General features: G+C 38.7%; 2 protein-coding genes across 9 annotated transcripts in view; one reads left to right on the forward strand and one right to left on the reverse strand.

The window, feature by feature from the left end:
• Nucleotides 1-963: 963 nt before the first annotated feature.
• Nucleotides 964-9,714, reverse strand: THOC7 (THO complex subunit 7). Its single transcript, XM_083795039.1, has 8 exons — nucleotides 9,554-9,714; nucleotides 9,208-9,325; nucleotides 8,260-8,387; nucleotides 7,834-7,920; nucleotides 6,338-6,395; nucleotides 2,732-2,798; nucleotides 2,539-2,608; nucleotides 964-1,364 (listed from the first exon to the last, which is right to left on the reverse strand). Exons 1-8 carry the CDS (start codon nucleotides 9,570-9,572, stop codon nucleotides 1,297-1,299), a joined length of 615 nt encoding a protein of 204 aa, XP_083651165.1. The 5' UTR covers nucleotides 9,573-9,714; the 3' UTR covers nucleotides 964-1,296.
• Nucleotides 9,641-25,917, forward strand: part of ATXN7 (ataxin 7) — an 83,123-nt gene continuing 66,846 nt past the window's right edge. For 3 of the 8 annotated variants that reach the window (XM_083795026.1, XM_083795033.1, XM_083795034.1), the window contains exon 1: nucleotides 9,641-9,780. The gene's annotated coding sequence lies outside the window, so the exon portion shown is untranslated. The other 5 variants (XM_083795029.1, XM_083795035.1, XM_083795031.1 and 2 more) reach the window with 4 other exon arrangements.

Below are 25,917 nucleotides of genomic sequence, written 5' to 3' on the forward strand. Positions count from 1 at the left end.
GTGGGAATTACATGGCATTTAGACTACAGAAGTCCAAAGCTCCAGCACCAGAAATCCCTCTCACCTGCCACCTAGTTTGAAGAGGAGGCTCCATTCTGTGTAATGTTGTTTTACTTTAACCACATACACTTACATCACAGTCTGAGCAAGATCCAAAAGGTGTTCCTTTACCCAAACCACTTGAAGGGTTGATTTTAACAGGTGATTTTAGAACACAGCTAACAGGTACTGACATGACCCGCTACTGCCCCTTCTTCCTTTCCCCTGTCTTACAAAATCTTATAAAGCACACTCAATTCTCTTCTCCTGTTGGGAAGGTAGTAACCTGTATTTCTTACCTCCCAGCAAACTGCTCAGCTGCAAGCTACAGGACAGTCCAGGTGGATACATTCCACCTATTAATAACAAAAGTATCTGATATTCTTTAACATTACAATTGTAGCTCTACAGTTTACTTTTGTCATCGTGAGGAAAGAAGGGTTCCACTGTCTGTTTCAGGAACTGCAATGCATTTCATAATGTGTTTAAACAGAGAAAATCCAGAAGCAGATAACAAGTGTTATCAGGATTAGACTCCTGGTTCTACAAGAACAAAGCACTTACGTAGCAGTTTTAAATGTGTCAGTTTCAAATGTGACTTTTGACATGGTTGCACAGATCACTGTAGTTCTTTGCATCAGCTTAAAGAAAAAAACAGTACAGTATGATTTTTGCTGTTTTACGCCCCTTGACAAATATGCATATAAACCAAATAATTTCTACAGAATTAGATTAGCAAATTCTAGTCTAGTCACACATAAGTTCTAAAAGGACAGCTACTTTGAAAAATAAAGACCTTGGTTCTGTTTTAGATCCCATCTGCACTACGGTACGGAAACTGGGACTCGTGCAAATGTGCACTCGCACCAGTGCAATATCAAGTAACAAAAAAAGCCTTTGCTATTAGACTCATGGCCTACTAAATAATAGAAGAGTGTTTGTAAACACCTTTTATTGACACTGTTTTGCAAACATCTTAGTTCACAAATACTGTACAGAAGATTCACCCTTTGACATGAAATGTGTTTTGGTTTACAAAGCTTGTGGACTAACACAAAGTGTCTGCCTGTACAGACCTGGAACTGTTTTTACCTGAAGCATAAGCAAAACAAAACATAAGCAAAATATTTTTGTATAAAAATTCACAGGAGCAGTAGAAAAAGTTTTTAGCTCCTGCTCTTTTACTACTGGCTTGAACACAAAACGAAGATATTTGGACACTCTTCAGTGGTATGATCAATAGTTTTCACAATATATCTACTGTTTGGTCTCTGTTTCCATCTGGGTTTCTTGAGATTCTTCAGCTTCTGAAAGTTTTTCATCATCTAAAATAATATATTATCGTTAGTGAAATATGCTTAAATTATATTTATGGACTATACTGAAAAAAAATGCTATGGTCAAATTAAAAAAAAAAAATCCTCCTGAAGTTTAAGGCTGATATATGCTACAGCTATTACAGGAAACATGGGTTAAATCCTATAGGATCAATTCAAGCAAATAGTGCTAGACTGCTTCAAATTACATGCCTTATCTGTGTTTATTGATGGTTTATTTATTCCATATAAAGTTGTGCCTTCCGCTAAGCTGTTATTTTTTTTTTAACAAAGTTTTAGACACTGAAAGGTAAACCATACATCCACACGAAAACGTATTTTAGAGACTAATACTTAAGCAAGTGTTAGTAACACTTTAATAACAGTAACCTTCTGCTAAAGTGCACCTAGGATTAACTGTTCATTCTGCTTAAGAAGATCTAAAGGGCCTTAGAGAATGAAAGTCTGCTCATATAGCCACCTATGTATGTTAATCAGGTCACATTCCACAGACTATACTTACTATTGTGTCTTTAAAAGACACAGGAAATATCCAGCAAATAATATTTAAAACAATATTGCCTATCTTAGAGCATGAACCGTAAACACAGATTTAAAAATATTCTTTGTATGATAAAAGATTAATGACTGCATTCCTGAATTTAGCTCGTGTTTGATGGTTTTAGTTTCTGCTTGATTACAGGCTTCCTGCCTGAGTAGGTAAGTCATTTGGCTTTTCTATATTTCGATTTATTTTTAGTAATATCTCCAATGATACCATGAGGACAGTGACATGTTCAATATTACTGAAACCTGAATTATACAAGAAAGTTTGGAAACTATGCACAGGATTATTTTTTTTGTAAAAACAAACAAACAAAAAACAAACCCATCACACTTAAAATAGCTATTGTCAATCTCCACATTTTAAAGTTTTAAGAAGTGTTGCCTACAGCCTAAGGCTAGTCAGGAGATGACACAGTGGCTAGCTTGTAGAATTAAAAAAAAAAGTCTGAACAGACTCAGACTGGAAATAGATGTTGCCGATGCAAGAGGCCACCATGTTCAATTGCACATAGCTAGTCCACAGCTAGAAGCTGCCATTACTTGTGATCTGCTGACACCCAAGCCCTATATATATATATATATATATATATATATACCACCTAAGGACACCACTTACTTTCCAATGTTTGCTGAAGCTCATGGATGGTGCTCAGGAGAACATGAAACTGCTTTCTTCTCAGCTCCAACTGGAATGATAAAGTATATATTTAGAAACCTGAGAGCACGTACAACCAACCAACTCATAGCAGACTATCAATTAATGATGTTCCTATTAAATAATTATATAACAATCTCTATGAAAAACCTACCTTATCTTCAACATTTTCTTTAATGTGAGAAAGATGTTGAAGTTCTTTCCCCAAAGCTTCTAGCTGCCTGGAAAGAAATTGTGACAGTATTTTCAAAGAAGTCCTGTGAACGTCTTGAAAAATAAATTTGAACTAAGTAGAGGAAAAAGAACCATTAAATAAATAGTATAGGTAATAGCAATGCAAAGGTAAACAAAGTATAATAAATTAAATGACATATAAGCAAGGCTACTTCATGTAAGTGGTTAAGCTATAACGTCATAAACTTAAAATTTCATGACTTTTATAGAAAACAGGGCTACCAAGATGGAATACAACTGTACATTGGGTATTCAGCCTGTATACATGTTATTTCTTGACCATAAAATAAAATTTAAAGAAGCGGGTTACACTAAACACCTGGGGTATTTTCCTAGGCCTCGCTAGTTCACATTTTTTTTATGTTGACAGGAGTAGATTAATAAAAACATAGCACCAGAGTGGAGAACATAACTGATAAAGTGATATAGCCAACAAACACACACAATTGCCAGACTTGACTCAAACACATAGCCAAGTACCTTATCTCTGACAATGGCCTGGCCAGACATAGCAGCGGATAACACACAAAATTCACAGCAGAATGTGTAAAATAATCCATATTTTGGATGATACTGCATGATTTAGCTTATGGCTCAGCAAACAAAATTTAATACTTTTATTACTGTGATCTATATAAATACTTCCTTCTCCAATCCTAGTTTTTATCTTAATGGAAAATTAAGAGATAATGGAATTAAGAGATAAAGGAAGCATGCAACGTCTATATTCTTTGTTATTACTCTTATCCTTTTGACATACGTAATCTGTAAAGCCCTCTTGAGGACCTTTCTGCAAGCATCTGATTGGTTTTGATTCTTATTTGGACCCACTGTGGTCCACCAAAATCCCTTTTTGATAGGGTAAATAGCAGGTACTATAATGTTGACTAGCTTTCAAATGAGGATGAAGGATAACTCCTACACTCAAACCTCCAGTTTGGCCCTTCTCGATTTCCTGTAATGTCTACTATCATTTATGCTCCATAAGATGAGAACAATGTTTCTTTACAGGTCAGGTAGATTAAGGCTGACCATCCCTGATTAATTAGCAGGCAGAGACATATAGAGGTCAGCAAGGGAATAAAGATTTTTTTTTTCTGAAGCACTGACAGCTATTGCAACCAGTCTGGGCAGGGAATCACAAAAGACATTCCAGTCTGGAGTAACTCTAGATGGTTGGGGAAAAGTTCTGGTTTAGTGCTACCTTAGAGTGTTGTCTTTTTCTTTCTTTCTCCTCTTTTTTTTTTTTTTTTTTGAAGCTGTGTATTGGTATCTGGAGGGGAATGCTTGAACGAGGGTTGGATGTCACATTTAAACCTTCCTATACTGGAAAGAGGCTAACAGATTATGGGCTTATTCAATTATTTCACTAGTATTTGGCTTCTAGTTTCTGAAAGGCTTCTATTTTGCCAAACGTTGCTGTTTACGCCTTGCTGTCAGCTGTAAGACTGTGAGAAGACATGCAATTTTCTACCTAGATCCAAGCTACACCTGGTGTTTTACTTCTTCACTTTCAGCTCCAGAAATTCTTCGCCTAATCTTCTCATTTTTATATCTCCTTTTTAAGACAGTGTCATTTCTCGGTGCTGTTACAGCTCTTCTGATACTGCAGCTAATTACACCGTGGGCACTGTCATTTAGTGGTTCAGCTCCTGTCACTTCCTGAATTGGCTACTGTGCATTACTCTTGACTAAGTCAATAACTGCTTCTCTTCTTTTGTGCTGCAGGACTACTTGTTCCAAGAAATAGTCCCTTAAAAGCATAAAAAAATTATTTCTCTGAACTTCGTCCCATTGTGTCATATGACCTGCAAAAGCTATAAATGTAATTCTTGCGATAAACTATGACATTTTTCCTCACAAGACATTTTCTTTAGTGTTTTCAGTGATTGAGTTCATGACATTGTTAGCAAGGCTTCCTCCGCTCTGATTTAAGGGTGGTCTTTCTTGATTCAAAGTACCTGATTTTTCTGTATACTTCCCTCAAACTGGAGAGAAAGGAAGCCTTGCAATAAAAACACTAGAGGAAAACTTCATCTAGCTTCTGTACTTCATGTTCACTTGGAGAGGTTAATTAAAGCTGAAATACCTTCAATACCTACCAAGTTCCCTTCAAACTTTTTTTTTCCATTATTATGTTCCATTTATAAAATCTGTAAAATGGAGACTCAATCTGTTATAGTTCAAGTCTGTATCTTTGACTACAAATACAAAGGACTAAGGACAAAAGGGCATATATTATAGACACTCTTACAGTGCATGAGCACACTGGTATTTCTAACAATATACCCTTAAAGAGAAAATGAATTTACAAAAAAGACAAAATGCTAAATTTACTAGTCGTAATTTACTGCCATTCCTAGCTTTGCTCAAGAAATTCACACCTGGATGTGTTGCACAAAATTAAAACTACCCCCCAAAAATCTAAACAACCCAGAATCTTTTTTTTTTAAAGTGTTGTTGTTTCCATTCTTAATCAGTTGACCTATCTGAAAAAAAAATCACTTGTAATAATTCTTTGTTATGAAGTCTCACTTGATAAATGGCATATGCTGACTAATGAAGTGCGAAGTAGCTCAGCCACATGAGAATGGACTGAAATAATCCAAATTGTGGTAGCAAAATCAAAGGCAGGAAAAAATAACATTAGAAAAAAGGAGCGTGTGAGATAGTCCCAGAAGTTTATAGCTATAAAAATGTTTTTATTAGGGTAATAATATGATCAAAAATCTTTCTTTTGCTCTAAAACACCGCGGAATGTGAAATAATTTAATTGTAAGAAGACATCAGGATAGGCACAAGTTGCATTTAAATGAGAAAGCAATCCAATGCTACACCTTCAATCATGTAAAGAACAAACTCATAGATGGAATGTTTTTGTGGCCTGATAAAGTTCAAAAGATGATCCCCATGATTGTTTAAAATAACCCAAAAGCACAAACAGTGATTCAAATCCAACTATGACACAAGTAATACTGTAAGTTATAATCAGGACACGTTGGACAGCAGGTAGGTCTAATCTACGTGCTAGGGCAGGTTATATTGTGGTATATAAGGTAGTGATTTATAACCGGGCATGCAGCAACAACTACTACAAGGAAAACATAGAACAAGCCTAAAAGCTTTCTCCTGTTTTCTCTAATTCTATCTTACTTGCCTGTGTGATACATATTCTGCATAATTACTTGCTGGTGCACTTTACAGTACTGCCGCGCTATCTCTCTGTCCTGATCAACTTGTCACTGATAAAACTGTCGTGCATTTACATCTGAGTTCACTCATTCACCTTAACAATGGAAAAATTTCAAATACAAGATTATTAGCAATGCTTCTGAATCCATACAGACGGAGATTAATTAAAGAAAGCCCATATGGGCACAATTTTAAAATGAAACCTAAGTTTTTCTTGTGTCAAAAGAAATTATACAACAGCAAGGAAAGGTCAAACTGTGAAACCAAGGAAATGTCAAATCTCATGATTTCTAACTTTCTGGGTTATTATACTTTAATGCATTCTCATACTTACTTCAGTGTTTCATGTCTGTCTGGATGGTGCTGTATTACTTTGGCCAATGCATCATATTCTGAAAGAAATTTAAATGTTATTAGTCTAAGCAATTCTGAAAATGCAGATTCAAGAATTAAAACTTTCACACCATAGCATAGTACCAGTTTTCTACTTCCTGAAAAATTGTTTTAATATTTTCAAATTTGTACATAATAGCTGATACACAAAAATAAGCGTTCGTGCAAAAATACATATTAAAATGTATATAATTTATATCGTACCATAACATTTGAAAGTAGATGATCACATCAAAAGCTGTTTTAAATAAACTTCAGATATGATTGTAAGCTATTATTTACTCACTCAAACTTACCTAGTACTAGTCATTTGTAAAAGATGAGGCCAGAAAACATGACCTTTAGATAACTCTGCGTTGTTGCACACTTGGTCTTTTGTGTATGATTCATAAATACTGTTTTTAGATACCACTTTTTTATATATAATATATAACTGTTGATAAGATACTACACAAGTATTTAAGTTTTTTAGAGAAAATCATAGACTACTACAAGAGAAACAACTGGATGTATTTATTTATTTAACATTTTGCACGTTAAGAACAACATTATGGTCATATAGGCAACTAACATAGACATTTCCTAATGGTAATATTGTACATATGCTAAACACGTCATTCAGATAGGAAAACTTGTGCAGTAGACTAGACAGAAGGTATCAAAAAGCAAATGCTTCAGATCTAGGTTTGTGAAGATATACGTACTCTATATTCCTACTGGTTAAGGTTCTTTCAACCTCTAGTTGAGCCCAAAATTATCCACAAAACATATACTGATGAAATATTAGTATTTAAAACCTTTCATCTGTTTTGCTCTTTCTTTTTAAAAACTATTTTCACATCATACTTTTTAGGAAAAAACAAATTTTTGCTTCTCCTCAATTGGTAATTTTTTGCTTAGACAGTATTACAGGGAAATGCTTTAAGTTTCAACTGAAATTACCAGCACATACTTTTAAGAGCAGGGAACAAATATGCCTCTTGTACCTGGTTTACAGGTATTTTGTAAGGCTACACATGGAGTTGGTGGGTGTGCAACTGGCACAATTTTTCTTGTATAAGCTAAGACATGACCTTCCATACACTTGTACGATATTCAGTGCTGGATACAAGCCTATTTAATTTTTTTGTCTTGCTTTTAATAATGTGCTTTAGTACTTACGTCACCTGAATTGCCGTTGGATCCTTTTGGTTTTTTTCCTTTGGCCTGAAAACAACTTTCTGAACTATTCTTTCGGTTTTCCTGACGTTGTATGTCACTGAGATCTGCTGGCTCAACCTTTCCTGGCTCATCCACCAAACTTATAGTAGTGCGTATGAAATCCACCAGACTGTATATAATATTGATGATGCTATTGATGATTTTCAAATATTTATAATCTATTTTCTGGTACAATGTATGAAACCACCCAGTGTAAATACAGGTGTTGCTTCTTACCCTGGCGATTTTTTCGAATTCTTTTTGCTTGCAGGATTTGTTTCTTGCATTCAGAAATCTTCTCGTGTGCTGCAGCTATACTGTTTTCTTTAACAAAAAGATATACAGAGTTATATCGAAGTCAAACAACGCACGTCAACGAGCCATTCTTCTAAACTATAAAAATATAAAGAGCTGTTTTTGATATGGTGGTCTGCTAGTTCCTTGAGCTTCAAAACTACGTACTCTTCAATAGATTTAAAAAGCTTTTATTTATATGTATTTTACATGTGGATGAGAGGCTTAAAAGGTAAGCACGAGTACTATTTAAAAAGAAATAAATCACTCATCATATGTATATATTATATTCACCAGAACTGGCTCTAGTTTCTTCATGAAAGAGAAATAGTCAACAAGCAAAAAAAAGTAGTATTTTCTCATCTTTACCTATATCCTTATAGATTTTTTCATAATTTTCCATTTCTCTCAGGTTCATGTCATATACCAGAAGAGTTTTTCCCATTGAAAATTCACACTGTGACAAAGTACTCAGCATTCGTTGGTACTGACTGTAACTGAAAGCAGACAAAATATTCATTCCTATGCAGCATGAAAATACCTGCCTACTTTTATATAACAAGAAAACAAAGCCTCAGGTAACGTAAGAAACAGTTAAACAACAGTAATTATTAAACAAATAAAATATTTCAAAGATTCAATGTATAATTTGTGGAAGTGCAGTCAGAAACACTGTATCAAGTAATTCTATCATGATGTCCTATAAGGTGTAAAGCTGGTATTAAAGCAATGGGCAGGTTGATCCAGGCGTTGTACACTTTCCAACTATACCTGGCTCTGTGACCACCAAGATTAGCATTTTAATACTCCAGTGCTTCACTGTACAAGACATCATTATTACTTGGTGTCCTCCTGGAATTTACATCTGTTCTTAAAACAGCCCCCACAGCAGAACACTGCATTATTTCCCTCCCTGCTTTGGTCTGTTTTTAAAAAATAAAGACCTGCAGAAGCAGACACAAAAACAGCGCTGCCCTTACCTAGGGGAACAAATGCACAACCACCACCTAAAATATTCAAGTCACAATCCTGCTATGATAAGCGACTGCTGGATCATGAAGCAACAAGGCAATCTTGAGGACATTCAGAGCACTGTTAGATTTCATGAGGGTTTGCTACGTAATTTTTGAGCCATCTCTGGTCCTCATCTCCTACCGTAACACCCCATCTTTGTTCTGGAAACACCACAGAGCCAAAGCAGAGAAGCAGATGTGTGCATTTTAACACAGCAGACTTGCTTTTTCAGAACAGATCAAGCCCAATTTCCCACCGAAACGCAGGCCAATTTGTCCAAAACCCAATCGGGAAAACAGATACCCTTCCTCCTGAGATCCGGAATTGCACCACTTAATGAAACTCTTCACCAACAAATTGATCCGCCTGTCGTCGCCAGCCCCGTCGCCATCGATTAAAAGCCGTTTGCGGATAACTTCATCTGAGGGAAAGAAAAAATAAAAGGCGTTTTTAATGCCCGTCCCGGGCCAGGTTAACCCCGGAGGACCTGCGGCGAAGCAGGAGGCAGCGGGAGGAGGCCGGGGCCCGCGATGGAGGCCGGCGGGTGGAGGGGGGAGAGGCTGGGGAAAAGGGGCCGGGGGCTTGTGGGGTGGGCTGGGGGCCGGGGGGGGGCGATGAGGAAGGGAAGAAAGAAGGAGGGAGGTCTCACCGTCGGTCACGGCCCCCATGGCGGCGAGCGGCGGAGGCGGCGGGGCGGCGGCAGGGAGTGAGGTCAGCTCCCACAATGCAGCCGGCGGGAGCGGCCGCCATGGAGGGGGAGGCGGCGGCGGCCGGGGCCTGAGCGGCGGCGGCGACAGAGAACGGGCGGCGGCGGCGGCGGCTGGGGAGGGCCGGCAGGCGACGAAGCGGCCCCCTGGCGAGGGGCGGCCCCGCCAGGTGAGGGAAGCGGAGGGCCCCGAGCTCCCCCACCACCACCACCACCACCCCGAGCCAGGCTCCACCTCCCCGGCCCCGAGCCCCCCGCCGCCCCCCGGCCGGCCGCCCCCCGCCATGCCCCCGGCACATGGCGCCCTGGCCTCGACGCGCCGCCCGCACGCCTCGCCGAGCCCCCCGAGACCTCATCCCGAGGCCGCCGCCGCCACCGCCGCCTCGGTGGCCTCGTCCTCCTGGTCCCGCGGACCCCGCTGCGGGGTCCTGGGGGCTCGGGGTTCCTCGAGGGTGGCTGGCACCGCGGAGGCGGCGGGTGGCGGCGGGGGGCAGCGGGGTGGCTGCGGCGTGGCGTGGGCATGGATGTGACCTTGGGGGCGTGTGGGGGCCTGCTGGACCCTTGGGCTGTACTCGGGGTCGTCCCTCTGGAGTACAACGCCAGGAGGTCAAAGCAGCAGGGATTGAATCAGGGTGGCTTGGCATCACAGGATGGCTTGGGTTGGAAAGGACTTCAAAGCCCATCTAGTTCTAGGGATGCAAAAATCTTTTTTATTCTGGTACACTTCCTGGGTAGTTTGGCTGTCAGCACTGGGTAGTAACAAAAGATGCTTCTTCCTGCCCTGGAAAGCTAACCAAAGCTGGCACCGCGCTTGGGTGTCTGGAGATATTATGGTGTTACCGGTATCAAGCGTTGAGTTTTAGCTTTTCGGACCACAGACTTTGACGCTTATGCCATGCTAAAGTTGGCAACGTTACCGTAATGTGTGTCCTACTGTAGTAATGATACGTGAGGCCTGCCAGCCTGGTACTTCCTCATGGTTTTGGCTTGGACGCTGCAGGTCTGAGGGCTTGTTCTGCGCAGGGCCTTGCACTGATAGCTCCAGGGTCGGGCAGAAAACGGAGGTAAGAAAAGAACAAAGTCAGCGTGCAGCGTAATCTGTTTTACCGCTTTCAGAGCTGTGAGTGATTACAGGTTCTTTTTTTTTGTTCCGGATAGAGGCATTTAACAGGAATTTACATATTGCTAGGTGGTTTCGAGCCAGTACTTTGCCTTCAACGGTGGCAACTGGTCAGGTTCTCTGGCAGGTGCTATCGGGAATGCGCTACAGTGAGGGGTCATTGAAACACCGTCTGAACTTTTGAGAATAAACAATTCCAACGTAGAAAATCAGGATAAGTAATTTCTGTTCTTGACATCTACATGTATTGCTCAATATATGATTTGTGAGTGATACAATTTTATGCGAAAATCTGGCTCTCTATTCAGTTATACAAAGTTTGGGCCAAAGAACGGACCATGCATACATGAGCTTTTTCTGTACTGTTAAAAAGAAGTTCTTTTCTTTGTTTGTTGCCATTTAATATACCTGATTTGACAAAACCCTTTGCTTTTCCTAAGACTTTGGTCCCTCTGATACAGCCCTCATACTCTGGCACAGGGTGAGAAGAAGGCCTAGGGGAACTCCTCTACACAGGATTTGTACAGTGCGGTTTGTTGCTGCCTTTCCCTCTTTACACGTTGATTGCCTCTTGGAACTAGGATCTTCAACATCTTGAAGCATCCCAGTCTTATGAAGACTTAATATTCTTCTTGCCTTTCTCTGTACTCTTTCCATTTCTACTGGCACAAGAAGTTGATCAGAACTGGAGAGTATTGTAGGGGAGAATCCACAATTATTTCTTTAGTAAAGTTAGGATACTTTTGTGTTATTTTCTGTCATTTAATCCAATATAATCTTTTCTCGCTTTTTGTCTGTCATTCCCGTGTTGGTCAGATAGTCTTATCAAACCCTCCACAATGACAAATTCCTTGAGTAACTAATTTAGAACATAGCAGTCTGTATAATTAGTTAATAATACTGAATTACTTTTATGCCATTCTTGTCATCATTCGTATCACTGATTACAAAATTCTTGGAAATTCTCTGTTCTGGGTCTTAAGGAATCAGTATTGCAGACTGATGCAGTAGGAAAAAATGTCTTGTGCAGGGTATATAGCACCTGCCTCCATGCCAGGTCATTTGGAATAAGTACCTGTGTGTGCAAGCTTTCAGCCAAGCTAAATGTGAAGTAGTTTTTCCTCTTTCCTTGAATTCCTTTATGTGTGCCATATGGTGAGACCTTGAAGCAGCTTATAAATAATAATTTGTTACGCACCTGTCCTTGTCAAAAGTGTGAAATGATCCTCTGTAACGTTTCCAGGTGACTCTGGATACAAGAAGTATAAGCTAGGTAAGTTTAGCACTGCAAGATGTTACACGTGTGTGGAACTGGCTCAGATTTTTCATCATTACCCTTTTTTTTTTTTCCTTGAAAAATGGCTTTTAAGTACACCTGATTTATTTTGTTTTAATTGAGGAAATCTGTTAATGTGGAGTTTTCTTTCTTGAAAAAAATCTCTGAACTTATTTCATAAAGTTTAAATTACCTTTATAACTTCTCCCCTTTATATATACTATGTGTATGTATGTATTTTCCAACTGCAGAAGAAGTTAAAGGGGAAGAAGCTTTTCATAATATTCAAGGGTATAATGAGCTATGATTTTTAGAGCTAAGAAAACAGCTTTAACTATTGATGAGGTGGATTTAAAATATTTTTCCTAAGCCACCCTAATAATTTATGAGGTGGTTTTAGGTTCCAGGTTTTCTTCGTGTTGAATAACTTCTAAATCAGACTTGTGTGGCACTAAATCTTACAGAGATCTAAGTATAGTAGGTCAGAAACTACGAGATATTTTTATCCAGTCCAACCTATATTCTTGTCAGAAAGCCACGCCGACTTTATTTAGTGAGACCTATTTTCTGTAAGCCTATGTTTAGCATTACTTTTACCACCGTCCTTTATTTCTTTGTTGATTGTGTTCCATGATTTTGTGCAAGACAGCTGCCAAGCTAACCTACTGGTGTCACCCTCTTTCCTTGTCTTAAATTAGTGCTGTGTTTTCTTTGCTATCGTCTTTGGCTTCTTTAGCCTCAGTACTTACTGAAAATCAGCAGCAGTGTTTTCAGTGCTTGTCATCCCGGTCTGTAAAAATCCTTAGATACTTGCGCCTAGTTCTGCAGATATTAAAATATTCACTTTTGGCAGATAGAGCTGATTTTTTTCAATCTAGTGATTGGAGGCAAAAAAGTAGTAGTTTTTTAAAAATTTTTTTTAGACACTAAACAGCGTGGTTCTTAGCCTTGTGAAAAGCTTTCCTAACATGGACCCTTGTGTTTCTGCAGAGCTAGCACATTTTCAGAGAATTACAACATAACAAGAGAAGGGAGAGTAAAAATGCTTATTGCAATTGTAGTGACAATAGCAATAATTAAAAAATGCTACATTTTGTTGCCTGAACAGAAATCAATTGTGCCCGTGTTACCAAGATTGATTAAATGTATTGTTAACACTTTACTTTAAAAACCAGCCTTCTATCGGATAATAATGTAAGCACAAGTTGTGGCTATGGTGTTTTGCCCTTGTTTTGCTTTCTTATTTTATTTCTTATTTTTCACTTTGTTACTGAAAGAAACATGTAAAATCCCCGAATTTTTGACAGAAGCACTTTGCAAAATACAAGTCCTGAAAATATTTTGTGCGTTAGAAACATTTCATTACTACTGCTGCTTTTCTCATGAAGGCCTATTGGAGGGAACGAAATTTCTCTTAGTCATTTTGTGAAAAACCAGCGTGCTGCGTGGTCCTTTAAAGTAACTTTTTCCTGAGGAAAGGCCCCGTGTCTTGGGGAACGTGGCTTCCACTGGTGGCATTCTGGTCCTGCCCTTTGTCAGAGGTCTTAGCAGGAATTATCCAACCACTTCCAGCACTTTGTATCCGGATCCTACTGAGTATTTATGAAGCTTGAAGATCAATTATTGTACGCTTTAAGGTGATCTGTCACTAATTTAGTAAAACTCGTCAAACTCAAAACTACGCGATGCTGGAAATTTAGGTGTTCAGTGTGGAAAGCAGAGCTTGCAGGTGCGGGGATGCTGCCAGCAGATGAAAGCATTCCTCGCACGCGTAGCAAAAGGTGCTTGAGTCGTGGCAGTGGAAGTATCAAAGCTCAGGGGCGGCACGCTGGGTCGCGATGCTGCTGCTGGGAACTCGGTAGGCTCCTACCTGGTAGGGACGTCAGGGCGTTTGTAACAGGTGGCTCGTGGATGTCGAAGTATCGTGAAACTGCAACAAGATGCATTGGATGGTTAGGTTCTGCTTTTAACCTGAAAATGATTAACAGCAGAGCTTCCGGCCGCCTGTGCGATGCAGAGGAGGTTCCGCGCTGTGCCTGGTTTAAACTGACTCGGGGGATTTTAGGGTGGCACTCCGTGTTTCATGTGTTTTGTAAGGAAGCAGCTATTTATGCTTTTGGAGCTGTTTTGACAGGTTTAGTCACTTATCTACTAGCCTCTTTGTTGACAGGATGTTTTAGTCTGGCCTTTATTTTATTTATTTATTTATATAAAAAAAGAGCACTTAATCATTTTTCCCTTCCCCAATCCATCAATTGACGGACTTGGTGGCATTCACGTTGTGCCCTGAAGATCATCGATGGCATTGCAGAGTTTTCAGAGGAGGAGGTGGGCGTTGAAAGAGGTTTTACCACTGCCTAAGAAGCAGAATTGTCCTTGTTGGCACTGGCCCAGATGGTAAACGTTTGTATTTAACTGCGCCTTTAAACACGGGATGAACAACCAGCGGGTTGTGAATGCCATATTTACTCCTGCGACACCTAAATAAATAACTGTTAGTGCTCCTGAGGAAATTTTGCAAAAAGCTTCCGAGGAAAAGCCTCAGAAAGTTTCCTCCTGTGGCAGGCAGCTCGTGCCCGACCTGCGAGCGGTGGCGTCACGAGCATCGCGGTGCCCTGACTCGCCAGGAGAGCTGAATCAGAGCTATTGCGCAGCCTCTGATTCAGCCCCTCAAGTTTATAGAAGGTGCTCGGTTGGTTTTCTTGCTTGTTCCATTTTTCTTTTCTTTTTAGAAGCAGGCAGATCTGTGAGAGAACACCTAGACATTTTTACAAGGCTTTGAGCTTGGCAAAGTAAGACCCTGTGCTGTGGAAAGGTGTTGGAAGAAGCATTTTTGTCTCAGAACATGGAGAAAGAGAGTATCAGGTCTATATTGGTAAACATATGGTTCTGGTTTTAAAATGGTTTTCTATTTTGCTTTGGATCGTTTTATTGTTTAAAGTGTATTTTCTTTTAATAGAGTAACTCTGTCAGTTTGAGAGCAGCTACAATTTACGGTTCCCGTAAAACATGATACACTGGAACATGTGCTCATACTCTGATTTCTGGCTCTGAGCAGTGAAACGGGGGCACGGTCACACGCTTTGGTGATGCTTGCTCATCTTTATGCTTTTCATACGTCACACATCGAGTGATAACACCGTGCTTTGTTACTGAGCATTGTTACCCTCCCAAGAGTGACTGGGAGCTGGGTAAAACTGCAAAGAGAGGCTGAGGCCTTCTTAGGGAGAAGGCATGCTCTCCTCTGTCTAGTTTTCTTTTGTGAGTGGGCCAAGTGTTGCTTCTAAAATACTGCTTCAGTTGCCGTGAAGACAAATGGTTTACACACACATTTCGGGAGATGTACGTGGAGAAGATGAGTGGCCTTCTCCAGCAGAGACTCCGCGCCCCAGATGGGGAGATGCAGTGGGGGCAGCTCCTCGCTCTGCTCAGCTGGGTGTACCAAAGGCAAGACTCGGTCTAGCTGGGGCCAGATGGGTGGTGTTACCACGAGAACGGGGAGAGACGAATGCCTTAGGATTTTCTGGTATTTCATTAGAATTATACCAGCTGAAGCAGCTTGAAGGAGCTGATGAATCTGCACATTTTCTGCGCAGTAACAGAAGTAGGAATGTGCTTAAGTCCTGCCTATATCCAGAGCTAAGCACCTTCCTCCAGGGAGCATTTTGGATTCATGCTCTCTTGAAATTAGGATCATAAGCTCTTCCTTTCAAACAAGGCGTAAAGGTCAATCTTTGCTTTCAAAACCCAGGAGGTGGTAATGGTTCTGGTTCCCTTTTTGTCATTAGCGGGGCTGTTATCCGCCACAACGCTCGCCACATGTGTGGGAGACTTCAACTCAGCCATCCTCCATCCAGAGGGGATTAATGCCCCTAATTCTTTCCATCAGAGTGAATTTTGTAATCCACGGGCTGTTGACTAGTATAAGGTGGTGTTGCTGTTGGAAAGTCGGAGTGAAGCTGCTCTGTAGCCCAGCACATAGTTATGAGACGACTCAGGACCGAAGCATTTAAGGAAATAATCCATAAAAGCAAACCTGTGGTTTCAGAAGTGCAAGAGCAAAACATGCAAGCGTGGCATGGCATGAAAGATCACTTTCAGACTGAAGATCAGATTCTGTTCAAAGGTGTACGAGTGCCTTTGTGGCAACTTCCAAATTTTATGTGCAAGCAGGAATAGAATTTGGACTTCAAAAGTACAGGCAAACTGAAAAAAAACACCTTGTGGGGAAAAAATCTGCTTCAAAAACTATTCCAGGGAATTGCAAAAGGTAAATAGAAAAATTAGTTTCAAACTTATTGACAAAGGAGGCATTGGACATAACATACGTTATATATATGGTGTATGTATACATATATACATATTTTGATATATTGCAAATTTGCAGTTGAGATACGAAGTGGTTGTACGTGTGGCTATGAAAGTAACCATGTATGCAAACAAATTCATGTGAAAGTCAATACATTGAGCCCCAAATGTTATTTCTCTTTAGGATTTACAAAACACCCAGTCCAACTTGTATTATAATAATATTTTAGTAGAGACTTGGTGTAAACAAGCATTATGTTTTGGTTTTGTTTTGCAAAACATTAGTGTAGAATGTGTGAAACCCATGAGGGATTCTTTCTGGTCCTCTGCCTTTTGCATTTTTTAAGATAAAAATGTACGTGTTGATTATATGTGGATAGAAATGATCTAATGAAAGAAAAGTGGCAGATAAATTGGATTTTACTACTTAAATGAATGGAGATTGGCTTCTAAGAGTTGAAGGCAGAACAAAGCCATGCTACTAATAACTACAAGTATGCACCTGTGATTTTGTGGTTCATTGTAAATATTTTCACTTCAGTTTCATTTCAATATTGCTTTGGCAGTTAGGTTTATTTATCGTTTGTTGGTTTTATTCATTTTTGAGATCTGCTTGTGGTTTTTGGTGTGTGTGTTTATGTAAAGTTAGAACAGCTTTGAACAATATAATATTCTAAAATAAACTCGTGCATATGCATATTAAAATAAAACATATGGGATTTTTTTTTACATGATGTTATGAGTTTGAAATTTAATTTTAAAAAAATAAAAAAGAAAAAACTAAGTTGTACTTGAGCTTTAGCTGCTTTGCCAGGATTGGAACAGGAGGGTATTTACAGTCCAGTTTCTAGTAAAGCTTTTCTTTCCTACTGTTACGTGAAAGACTTGTACAAACAGGAGCAACTAACTGTAACTGTAGATAAAATGTCATCAAACACATGGAAGGAAGTAGCTCAAGAGCTGCTATTTTCAAATGTTTATGTTAAAGAAATCTGTCCTGGTCTTGCAAGCTCTTGAACTTATTTTGAACTGTACTGGTGAGAGGCATCGAAGTGATTTCAGTGGGATTTTTACACAGTGCTAAGGTAAATGACTAGCTTTTTTTAAAACAAACAAACATTAAGCCCTAATTCTGGAATTAGCTCCTTTTTTTTTTTTTTAATTGCACATAACTTAAACTGCTGAGGTTGTACTTTTCTTTTGGATGAATTATTAACACCATGAGCTGCATCCTGTGTGTCATGATAATAATAGTACAGGGCTGTGTGGTGTTTACATTTCAAGATAGGCTTTATCTTTGAAAACGTCGACAATAAAATGTTTTCACTGTATGTAATATTTTTGGCCCCAAGTGTGTAAGACTCTTGATTGATTTTTCCCTTTAAACCGGTACAGTAAATGGTGATGGTTACTTATTTTGGAGGAGCAGGCATGTGCCACCAGTGATCTCAAGCGTTGGCATAGACTTGTAGTACGGTAGCAATACAGGTATTGAGTTTCCTAATGACTGGATTATTCATGCTGAATCTTCTGTATTTGTAATTGCCTCTTTATAGAGTCTGTTCCCCATCATGTCTTTCTAGGACTGGCCTCCTAAATTTGGCACAGAGATTGCAACTCTAAGACAGCCATTTTGCAGCCTACGTTTTCTTCTCTTTCTGCTTGCATCAGTGAGTATGACCGCTCTTCTGGATCTCTCTTGCTGCTGGTGCTTGCTGCTTTTCCGTGGAGATGGGTGCTGCGAGAGGTGTTACTCCTTCAGAGAGGCTTCCCTCACTAAGCAGTTGTTCTCCCTGGCTTCTGTGCAGGTCCTACCTTGTAAGCAGCTGTCATTGCTTGGGGAAAGATAAATAATGACCAGCCCTAGCACAGGACAGCTTCTAGTAGGTATGGGTAAGGACTGTTTCTTGTGGTTGCAGACAACATTACAGTAATTCATATCAAAATGTGTTTTTTTTTTCTTTGACAAAGCTACAGAAATAGGAAAAAAAATATTAACTACGTGGCACTGTAGTTAAAGAGGAATGATTTCTGCTAATCCAGTTGTTGGTGGGGCCCAAACCTTGCTAGGCTCCATTGTCCTTGTAGCTGAGAAAGAAGGAAAGAGTCATTTGAAATTCCATTATTTCTTTTGCCAGAAATCATCTGATGTCCAGTCAAAGGTCTTCCCAGACAAGTGTCTGTATTAGGAGGAGTGTTAACACTTTGATACAGTTGTTTGTTGTTATTGGAGAACTGAAAGCTTAAAGAGTAAAATATGCTTTAGGACTACAAATGCTTTAAAAACTAGAAACTGTAACTATTGGGAGTTTGTGTACAAAAATACAATGTTACATTTTTCAAAGATCTACTTTGAAGCTTTCAGTTTAATTTTTGGCTTTTTATTTTTCTTCCCATTTGGCAAGCAGTTTTCTAGGTTTCAAGTGCTTCACCAGCTCTTCTTTGTGCACCGTCTGTGATGTCAACAGGAATGTGCATAGTTCTGCTGCTGGGCAGCGGGGCCAACCTCCTTTTTCTATTTGTGCTCACACCATAATAATGACATTTTATTATCTTGGGAACATGACTTGAGTTTTTAAGTGATAGGAATATCACATATACTTTTGCTAGGTTTATTTATAAGTATGGACACCACATATCCACATATGGAAGGAGTGCCTATTGTGTTCCAGCTGAGTTTCCTAAACTTTGGTAGACAAAAAAAAAAAAATGTAAATTATTAAGGATCCTGAGTTTATGAAAATCAGGCTGGTCAATCTCCTTCAGTTTTGAAATTAAGTATTAATTAACTACACACCTGCAGGAGACCAGGGTCTGTGTTGAATGAAATTAGGAAGGAGGAAGTGTGGAGATGCCAGTGAAATTGCTTGAAGTTGAAAAATGTGGCATGTAAAGAAGTGCCAAAAGAATGTAATTCCTTAGTTTAAAGGAGACTTAGGGACTGAGAGAGTGAGAAGACAAATTTATTGCAGAGCATTGCAAAGTGAGGGCTTTATTTTTTACACAGCATAATAAAAAGCCTGTACACTATGTAAGAAATCCTATTGGCTTAAGTGGGCTTTTGTAGGCATTTAAGCCATTAGTATATTGGGGTCAATATGAATATATTTCTTAAAAATGAAACAAGGTTTTAAAATTAAGCTTCATGTACTAGAAAGACATTTTAATGTCATTAGTATCTGTAATGGAATCAATGTTAAAGTTTTTGTCAGTGTTTTTACACAGGTAGTCTTATAAAGGTATGTATTGACTTGCATCTTCAGCTGAGGGTGAAATTTCATATTCAGATTCTTAGTATGAGCAAACAGTCCGAAACACAGGATTTATTTGAAAAGTGGTGTAGTGCTATTTCATATATATTTTCTTGTGCTATTTCATATATATTTTCTCCACATGTACAACTTCAGTGTTTATAACAAAAGGAAATTGCCTTTTCATGTTTAAAAAGAAAAGCTGGGAGACATGGACCAAATGCTCATCAGCCAGATTCAAATTAGGCATTAAGAAGAGAAACCCAAATAATTTTTTAAGATAGATGTAAATTTCTAAATTATGAATTACTGCTTTTTTGAGCGGTTGGGATTAACGTTTCTCTCATTGCTGTAACATTTTTCTCCTCTCCTGTGAGCCGGTGTCTCTGACTCTAGATGGCAGTCACTGGTAGGCAGAAGGGAAGGATCACTTTGGGTGGTTTGGCTTGAACCCTGCTAATCTCCGCGCTGGCTGGCTTCTCTACTTGGAATTTTTATGGTGTTGGGCAGCAATAAAAGTGTCACCTCAGCTTTTCTCCCTTCTGGACTGAAACAGAGATGCTATGAAGAAAGAAAAAAAAAAAAGGCAGCATTGAATAAGAGTAACTGAGAAAGTGGTGCAGTGAAACATTCACAAAAGAGAGCTTTAGTAACACTGAAAATAGTGAAGTGACTTTCTTTTTAGATCCGCAAGACTCTTGTTCTACACTAACAGGAGCAGATTTGTGTTTGTAATGGGAGGAATACTTGTCTCCCACTAAATTCCATTTCAGAGCGTGAGATAGGTTGAACAAGCTGCAACCAGGGATAACAGGAATGGAGGAATGTGTGATTGTAATCTGATTTTAATTATTGAGGATTTCCTCACAGTCTTACAGGCACGTGTCATTTAAGAAGTAGTTCTCTTCTTGATTCAGACATCGTTTTCCACCCCAGCCCTGTCCCCCATCCTCCTTTTGCAATGCCCAGCCTCTCCTCTTAATGTCTAATCTCCCTCCCATTCTTTTACAGGTAATCCATTTCTTTCATTCCTGTTAGCACTCTGTCTCTTGACTCTTTCTTCCTTTTATATTAGGATAGGCCTCAATTTTTTTCTCTCCTTTTCTTTATCTGTGTGCTGTTTGCCTGCCTAACCAGCTGGATGTAACACTGCAGTTATAAAAGGCAGCAGCACTCAAGCAAAGGAACAGCAATTTGTCAGTACGTGCTGTGTAGGGATGATTGCATTTCAGGAGATGAATACTGTTTGATAAGGAAGCTATTGTTATAATAAATACAGGTCAAAAGCAGGAATTAATCTATAAATTTTATTGATGTCTGGTTTCAAACTCAGTGCCAAATTACAGGCTTCTTTACGTATGTGCAAATCCCAAGAAACTCTTTGGAAAGCACTGGAGTCATTCTGGATTTACAGAGGTATACTTAAGATCAAATTTTGGCCTTCAGTCTTGATAATAAGAAAATGATTTACTGCTATATTGTGTATATGTATGTATACCAGCATTAGTAAAGGGGCTGTGATGCTGTAAGCACTTGGCAAATGTTCTGCAAGACAGTACTTGCATTAAAAACAGTAGCTGAAAAACAAAATATCTTGATTTTTGCTTACTATAGTCCTATCAACAAGCCTTAATTTTTTAACATACTAGTTTAACCGTGGAAAAATACCAGTTTTTGAAAGGAAAGGTGATTTAGTTGCAGAAAAATGAAAAAGCAACTAAAGCTGCAATTAGGTCTTTACTTTTACATTCTTATATTGAAAAATACCATTGGAACTTTATGTCAGGCTTTGCAGTTCACAGTCAAGTGCATTTCCAGAGACAGCTTGACAAATGTGGTTTATCATTTGTAAAAGAAAGCTTTCCAAGAGTTAGCAGTAATCCAGTACGTTTTTTTGTGTGAGGATCATACGCAGGAGAGACATGATAGAGATAATTTTGGAATTATGTCAAGATTATATGTTAGTATGACAGGTATCACGGTTCCTAATAGATTGCACAGTACAGAGATAATGAAGAGTGATGCTTTCTGTTCCCAACCCTGCGCTGGGCCTGGTAACTGTGGCAAATCATTCTCTCTTCCTCGATTTCTCTGTAAAAATTATGATAACGATGTCTATTATTTTGTCTTTCATTTTGATATCTGAAATGAATACATAAAAATGAAGTGTTATGAACATGATGGGAAATATAAGGTGGTAAAATAAGCATCTGCATTACAGACAGCTTTATACTGGCAATCTGTAATAAAATTACTGATCCTGCTGTTCTTCTTTCCTGTTGAGGGTGTTGCTATTTACTTGTTCACAGGAACGTGGAAGAAAAAAATCTTGCTGTTTCTTATGCTACTCTATCCTTCAGATTCTTACTGAGAATCTACTGTGATGCTATTCTGCTTTTATTCTTGTCCGTTACCATCCTCATGAGGGACAGCTAAAGCTTTAGTTAATGGAGGATAAGGACGGAAAAGGTCTCTCTGTCTTTCTTTTCTCTATCTCCTCCCTTTCTATCTCTCTGTCTCTCTTTGGCCATTGAAAATGTAGGTCATATTGCATCACCATAAAATGGAACAGTCAGAAAGGTGTTTGAAAAATGCTGCCATCCTTAGCCCCGGGTGCATGCCAGTGTCCTTTGTTTACATTGAGAATGGTGTTGTGCCCGAGTAGGAACCAACGTCTCTGCCCAGGTTAGTGGTATGGTGCCTAAATTATGAGTCAGATTTTAAGATGACTTTCATCTGCTTGCAGTAATATAAAATTAGACAGATAAAATGCAACCACTCACAGTAACGATATACATGAGGAGCTAATTTGTAATCTTTAATCTGCAATAACCATGACTGTGTAGTTTGAATAATATCACGTTTAACAGGGGAGCTCAGTAATAGATTTTGCAAATCATGTTAATCGTGTACTCTGCATTGTCTTGATTAGCTGTGCCTTTCTGTCTTGAATAACATCTGTTTATATTATATGTTTGTGCATCCTTTTTAACACTATTGTCTTACTCTGTGAACACTTTTAAATGAGCTAATCAAGGTTTCGTTTATTTTTAGAAAAATGGAAAATTCTGATGTCCGGTATCTTTTTTGCTTGCTACCAGTCTTTTGTTGCTTGTGTTTCCGACGTAATACAAGTTGTAGTTGGTATGAAATGTTCCTATTACATAAAATACAAAACATAGAACATACCTTTTTGTTCTCTACAGGTGTATACAAATACACTTTTTAAAGAAACACACAAATACAATTTCAACTGTCATTATTTACCTTAGTTTGCTGCAGTAAGCTAATGTGTTTTATAGATTGAACTTTCAGATGGTGACATAAATCACAGTGGAAGAAGTAGGTATTTTGAAATGGAAGACAAGATACCTGCTTATAGAATATTTTTATTTCTGAAACCAAATATTTTTTAGCCTCTCTGTTTTATGCTTTGTGTGGTTGCATTTCCACAGTTGAAGAGCAGTATGCAAAGGCTTCTTATGACTTTGTTAATCATACCACTGAAGAAAACTTCTAAGTTAAAAGAAAAATTGTTGCAAGATAAAACTAAAATAAGTGATGAGTTGCCAAGGAAAATAATGAATGCTAATCTTTTTTTTTCCTGTTGTAATTAGGCAAAGGAAAATGACACTAGTCAAATTTAAGATAGCTCAAGTACACTTTGCTGTGTGCAATTGTTTTGCAGTCTTTATCAGTTTAGTGTAAATTGTTCCAAGGGCATTGTTACTTCTCCTTTGACTAAGGTATTAGTTATTAAATAAACTTAAGTAACTAGTATCTTAATTGACCCTTCTCATTATCTACGAAGATACCTATACACGTTTGACATAGTTTTAGAGTAACCGTGCATTATTACTGTGTTTTTGCGCTGGATATTCTGTTACATTTGTGTTTTTATAAATACAGAGGAAATATTTAAGTACTTGTGTGAAATATTTAATATTTGCATACATACTAATTATGAAGTCTTGAGAGGCTGCAACTTTCTAATTGGCATTTACAGAAGTTTGGTATCTAGTCTCTATTTAAAAGATGTAACTGGTACTTTTTTTTTTGAATCTGTAAAGATGTAAAGAATTGTATCTCCTAAGGGATGAAAGAGGACCAGTTATGTAATTGGTAGTGTTTAGAGTTCTTTTATCATCTTTGACCCACTGATACTCTGTAATGGGCAGGTCAGGAGTCATTCTCCAGCACAAATGAGATCAACCTCAGAATTGCTCAGTTTTACTCTTGAGCTACTTGCTAGCCATAATGGCAGCCCATAGCCGCGTCCTGGCCATCTCGTGTTCTTTCAACACAGACCTCCCCAGCCCATTTTTCGAAGGGGCAGAATAAGACCTCATTAGGTTATGCCCATAATCATAATATGTCAAAATAAAGCCCAATTTTGCAATGATTATACTTAACATATCTAAATCTTTGTTTACATAAATGTAGATACTGTATTTTGTCTTAAATGTTTATATCTTTTGTACCTAACAAAGGAGAAAGAGTGCTCCAAAACTCACATATGTGCTCTGTTACGTATTTCTGACATGCCATCTGAAAAGGAGTTAATGGAGTTTGGATAATTGAGGCATTTGTTTTGATACTTTCAATAGTCAGGGATGCTTTATCACATTCATTTACATTTCCTGTATTTATTTTGCAATTGCAATTTTCATGTAAATATATTTCCCCTTAAATGGATAATATTCATTAGTCATCATGACTAATTATGTATGCCTATGTAGATACAGTTTTGGCTGGGACATAGCTGTTGCTCTGCTCGATTGTGGTTTCCTGTATCGCATAGTATTAACTAGCAATTGCAACCTGATTTCTTTGATATTTAGTTGTATACACTAGGTCTGCTTCATTGGTTTGAAAATGCCTTTTTTTTTTTCATTTTCTTGGATTGCCACTTTGACTGTTTTTGTCATCTTTCCATCCTCCAGCCAGCTCTCCCTTTCCCAGTGCACTGAAGCGCCTGCCTTCTAGAGAGTGAGCTCCTCGTGCCTTATTCTCAATCATCTGATCTCTTCCTTACAATACTCTTTGCTGACAGTTGTGGTTGTAATTGACCTGCTGTAAATCCTCAGTAAGAATCATTCCTGTTCTTTGCCACCTATCATCCAGAGAAAGAGCTCTCTTTAAAGAGTTGTTAAGCTGTCACTTTATTCTTTTGAAATTTACTCTGTTAACTTCCTTCAAACTCGACTCCAGATGTAATCCCTACAGCAAAATTCACAGGTGGTGACATAGTGTGCTCTGTTCCCTTGTATATAGGAATAAAAATTTTACTGTTCCTTCCTTCACCCTCATCTGATTCATTGTTTGTACTTACCACTTACTTATTGCCCAATTCCTAGATATTTAAGTCTTTGGAAAGCATTTTATTTTATAGGTAGTTTTTTGTTTTCATTTTTGTGTGAAGCAATGGAATTCGCCTTTTATCCAACTAGTATCATTTAAATCAGGATGAAAGAAAAGGCATTTTGCATGCAGAGCTCCCGTATCCCCTGAAGAAATTAGGGTAGAGATGAAGGAGTGAGTTACCTTCACAGCAGGGAGATGATATGCTTGAAGGGATTGAGGCTCTGAGGCTAAGCACTGAATGATCTGTAAAGAGGATGGTTTGTATGAATTCAGTCTTCATGTCCTAAACAGACAAAGGGAAAAAAAGACTTTTGCCAAATACTACATTTCCTTTCCCAATGAGCAGCAGCAAGAGTTGAAGTGAAAATTTTAATGTTGTATTATTCAATGAGAGTTGTATGTGTAACAAGGAAATAAAATTTCTGAGAGATCTACTGGCATAGAAATTTGTTAATGATCAGTTACCTCGAGTCCTGTTAACCATAAAGCAGAACTATGCAGAGGGGAGAGTGAGAGAGAAATAATGCTGTAGTTGCTGTCAAGTGTTGTCCACTGAAGACAGGATTTTTATTTTATTTCATTGAATAACTAAAATATCATTAAGCTCTGATGTGCTTCCTAGGATCAAGTACCTCACTGAGCGGGGTAAACCTTAGTAAAGGTTAGAAATAGTAAATATATCTGTAGGTGATCTCAGTCGAAGCCGTGTCAGCTGGTAAGATGCAGTTTGAAAGGAAAAGAGGGTTTTATCCTTGCTGCATAAAAAGAATTTAAAAGCATGCACTCGGTTTGCAGACGGCTTTCCAGAGAAGCAGCAGAAGCCAAGGAAAGCTTCGTTCTGCACCTTCCGTTGGGGCAGAGCCCTCCAACGTGTAGGGTGGCTTGGGTGCCCTCTTGGACTGCATTCCTCTTGTCTGGACTTTAATCCTTGGAGGGGAAAAAAATAGTTCTCTCTGAAGTGTCGTGCGTCCCCAACACTAGATTGGCT

The sequence above is a fragment of the Anser anser genome (assembly GCF_964211835.1).
Source record: "Anser anser genome assembly, chromosome: 12".
In the NCBI taxonomy this organism is placed as follows: Eukaryota; Metazoa; Chordata; class Aves; order Anseriformes; family Anatidae; genus Anser; species Anser anser.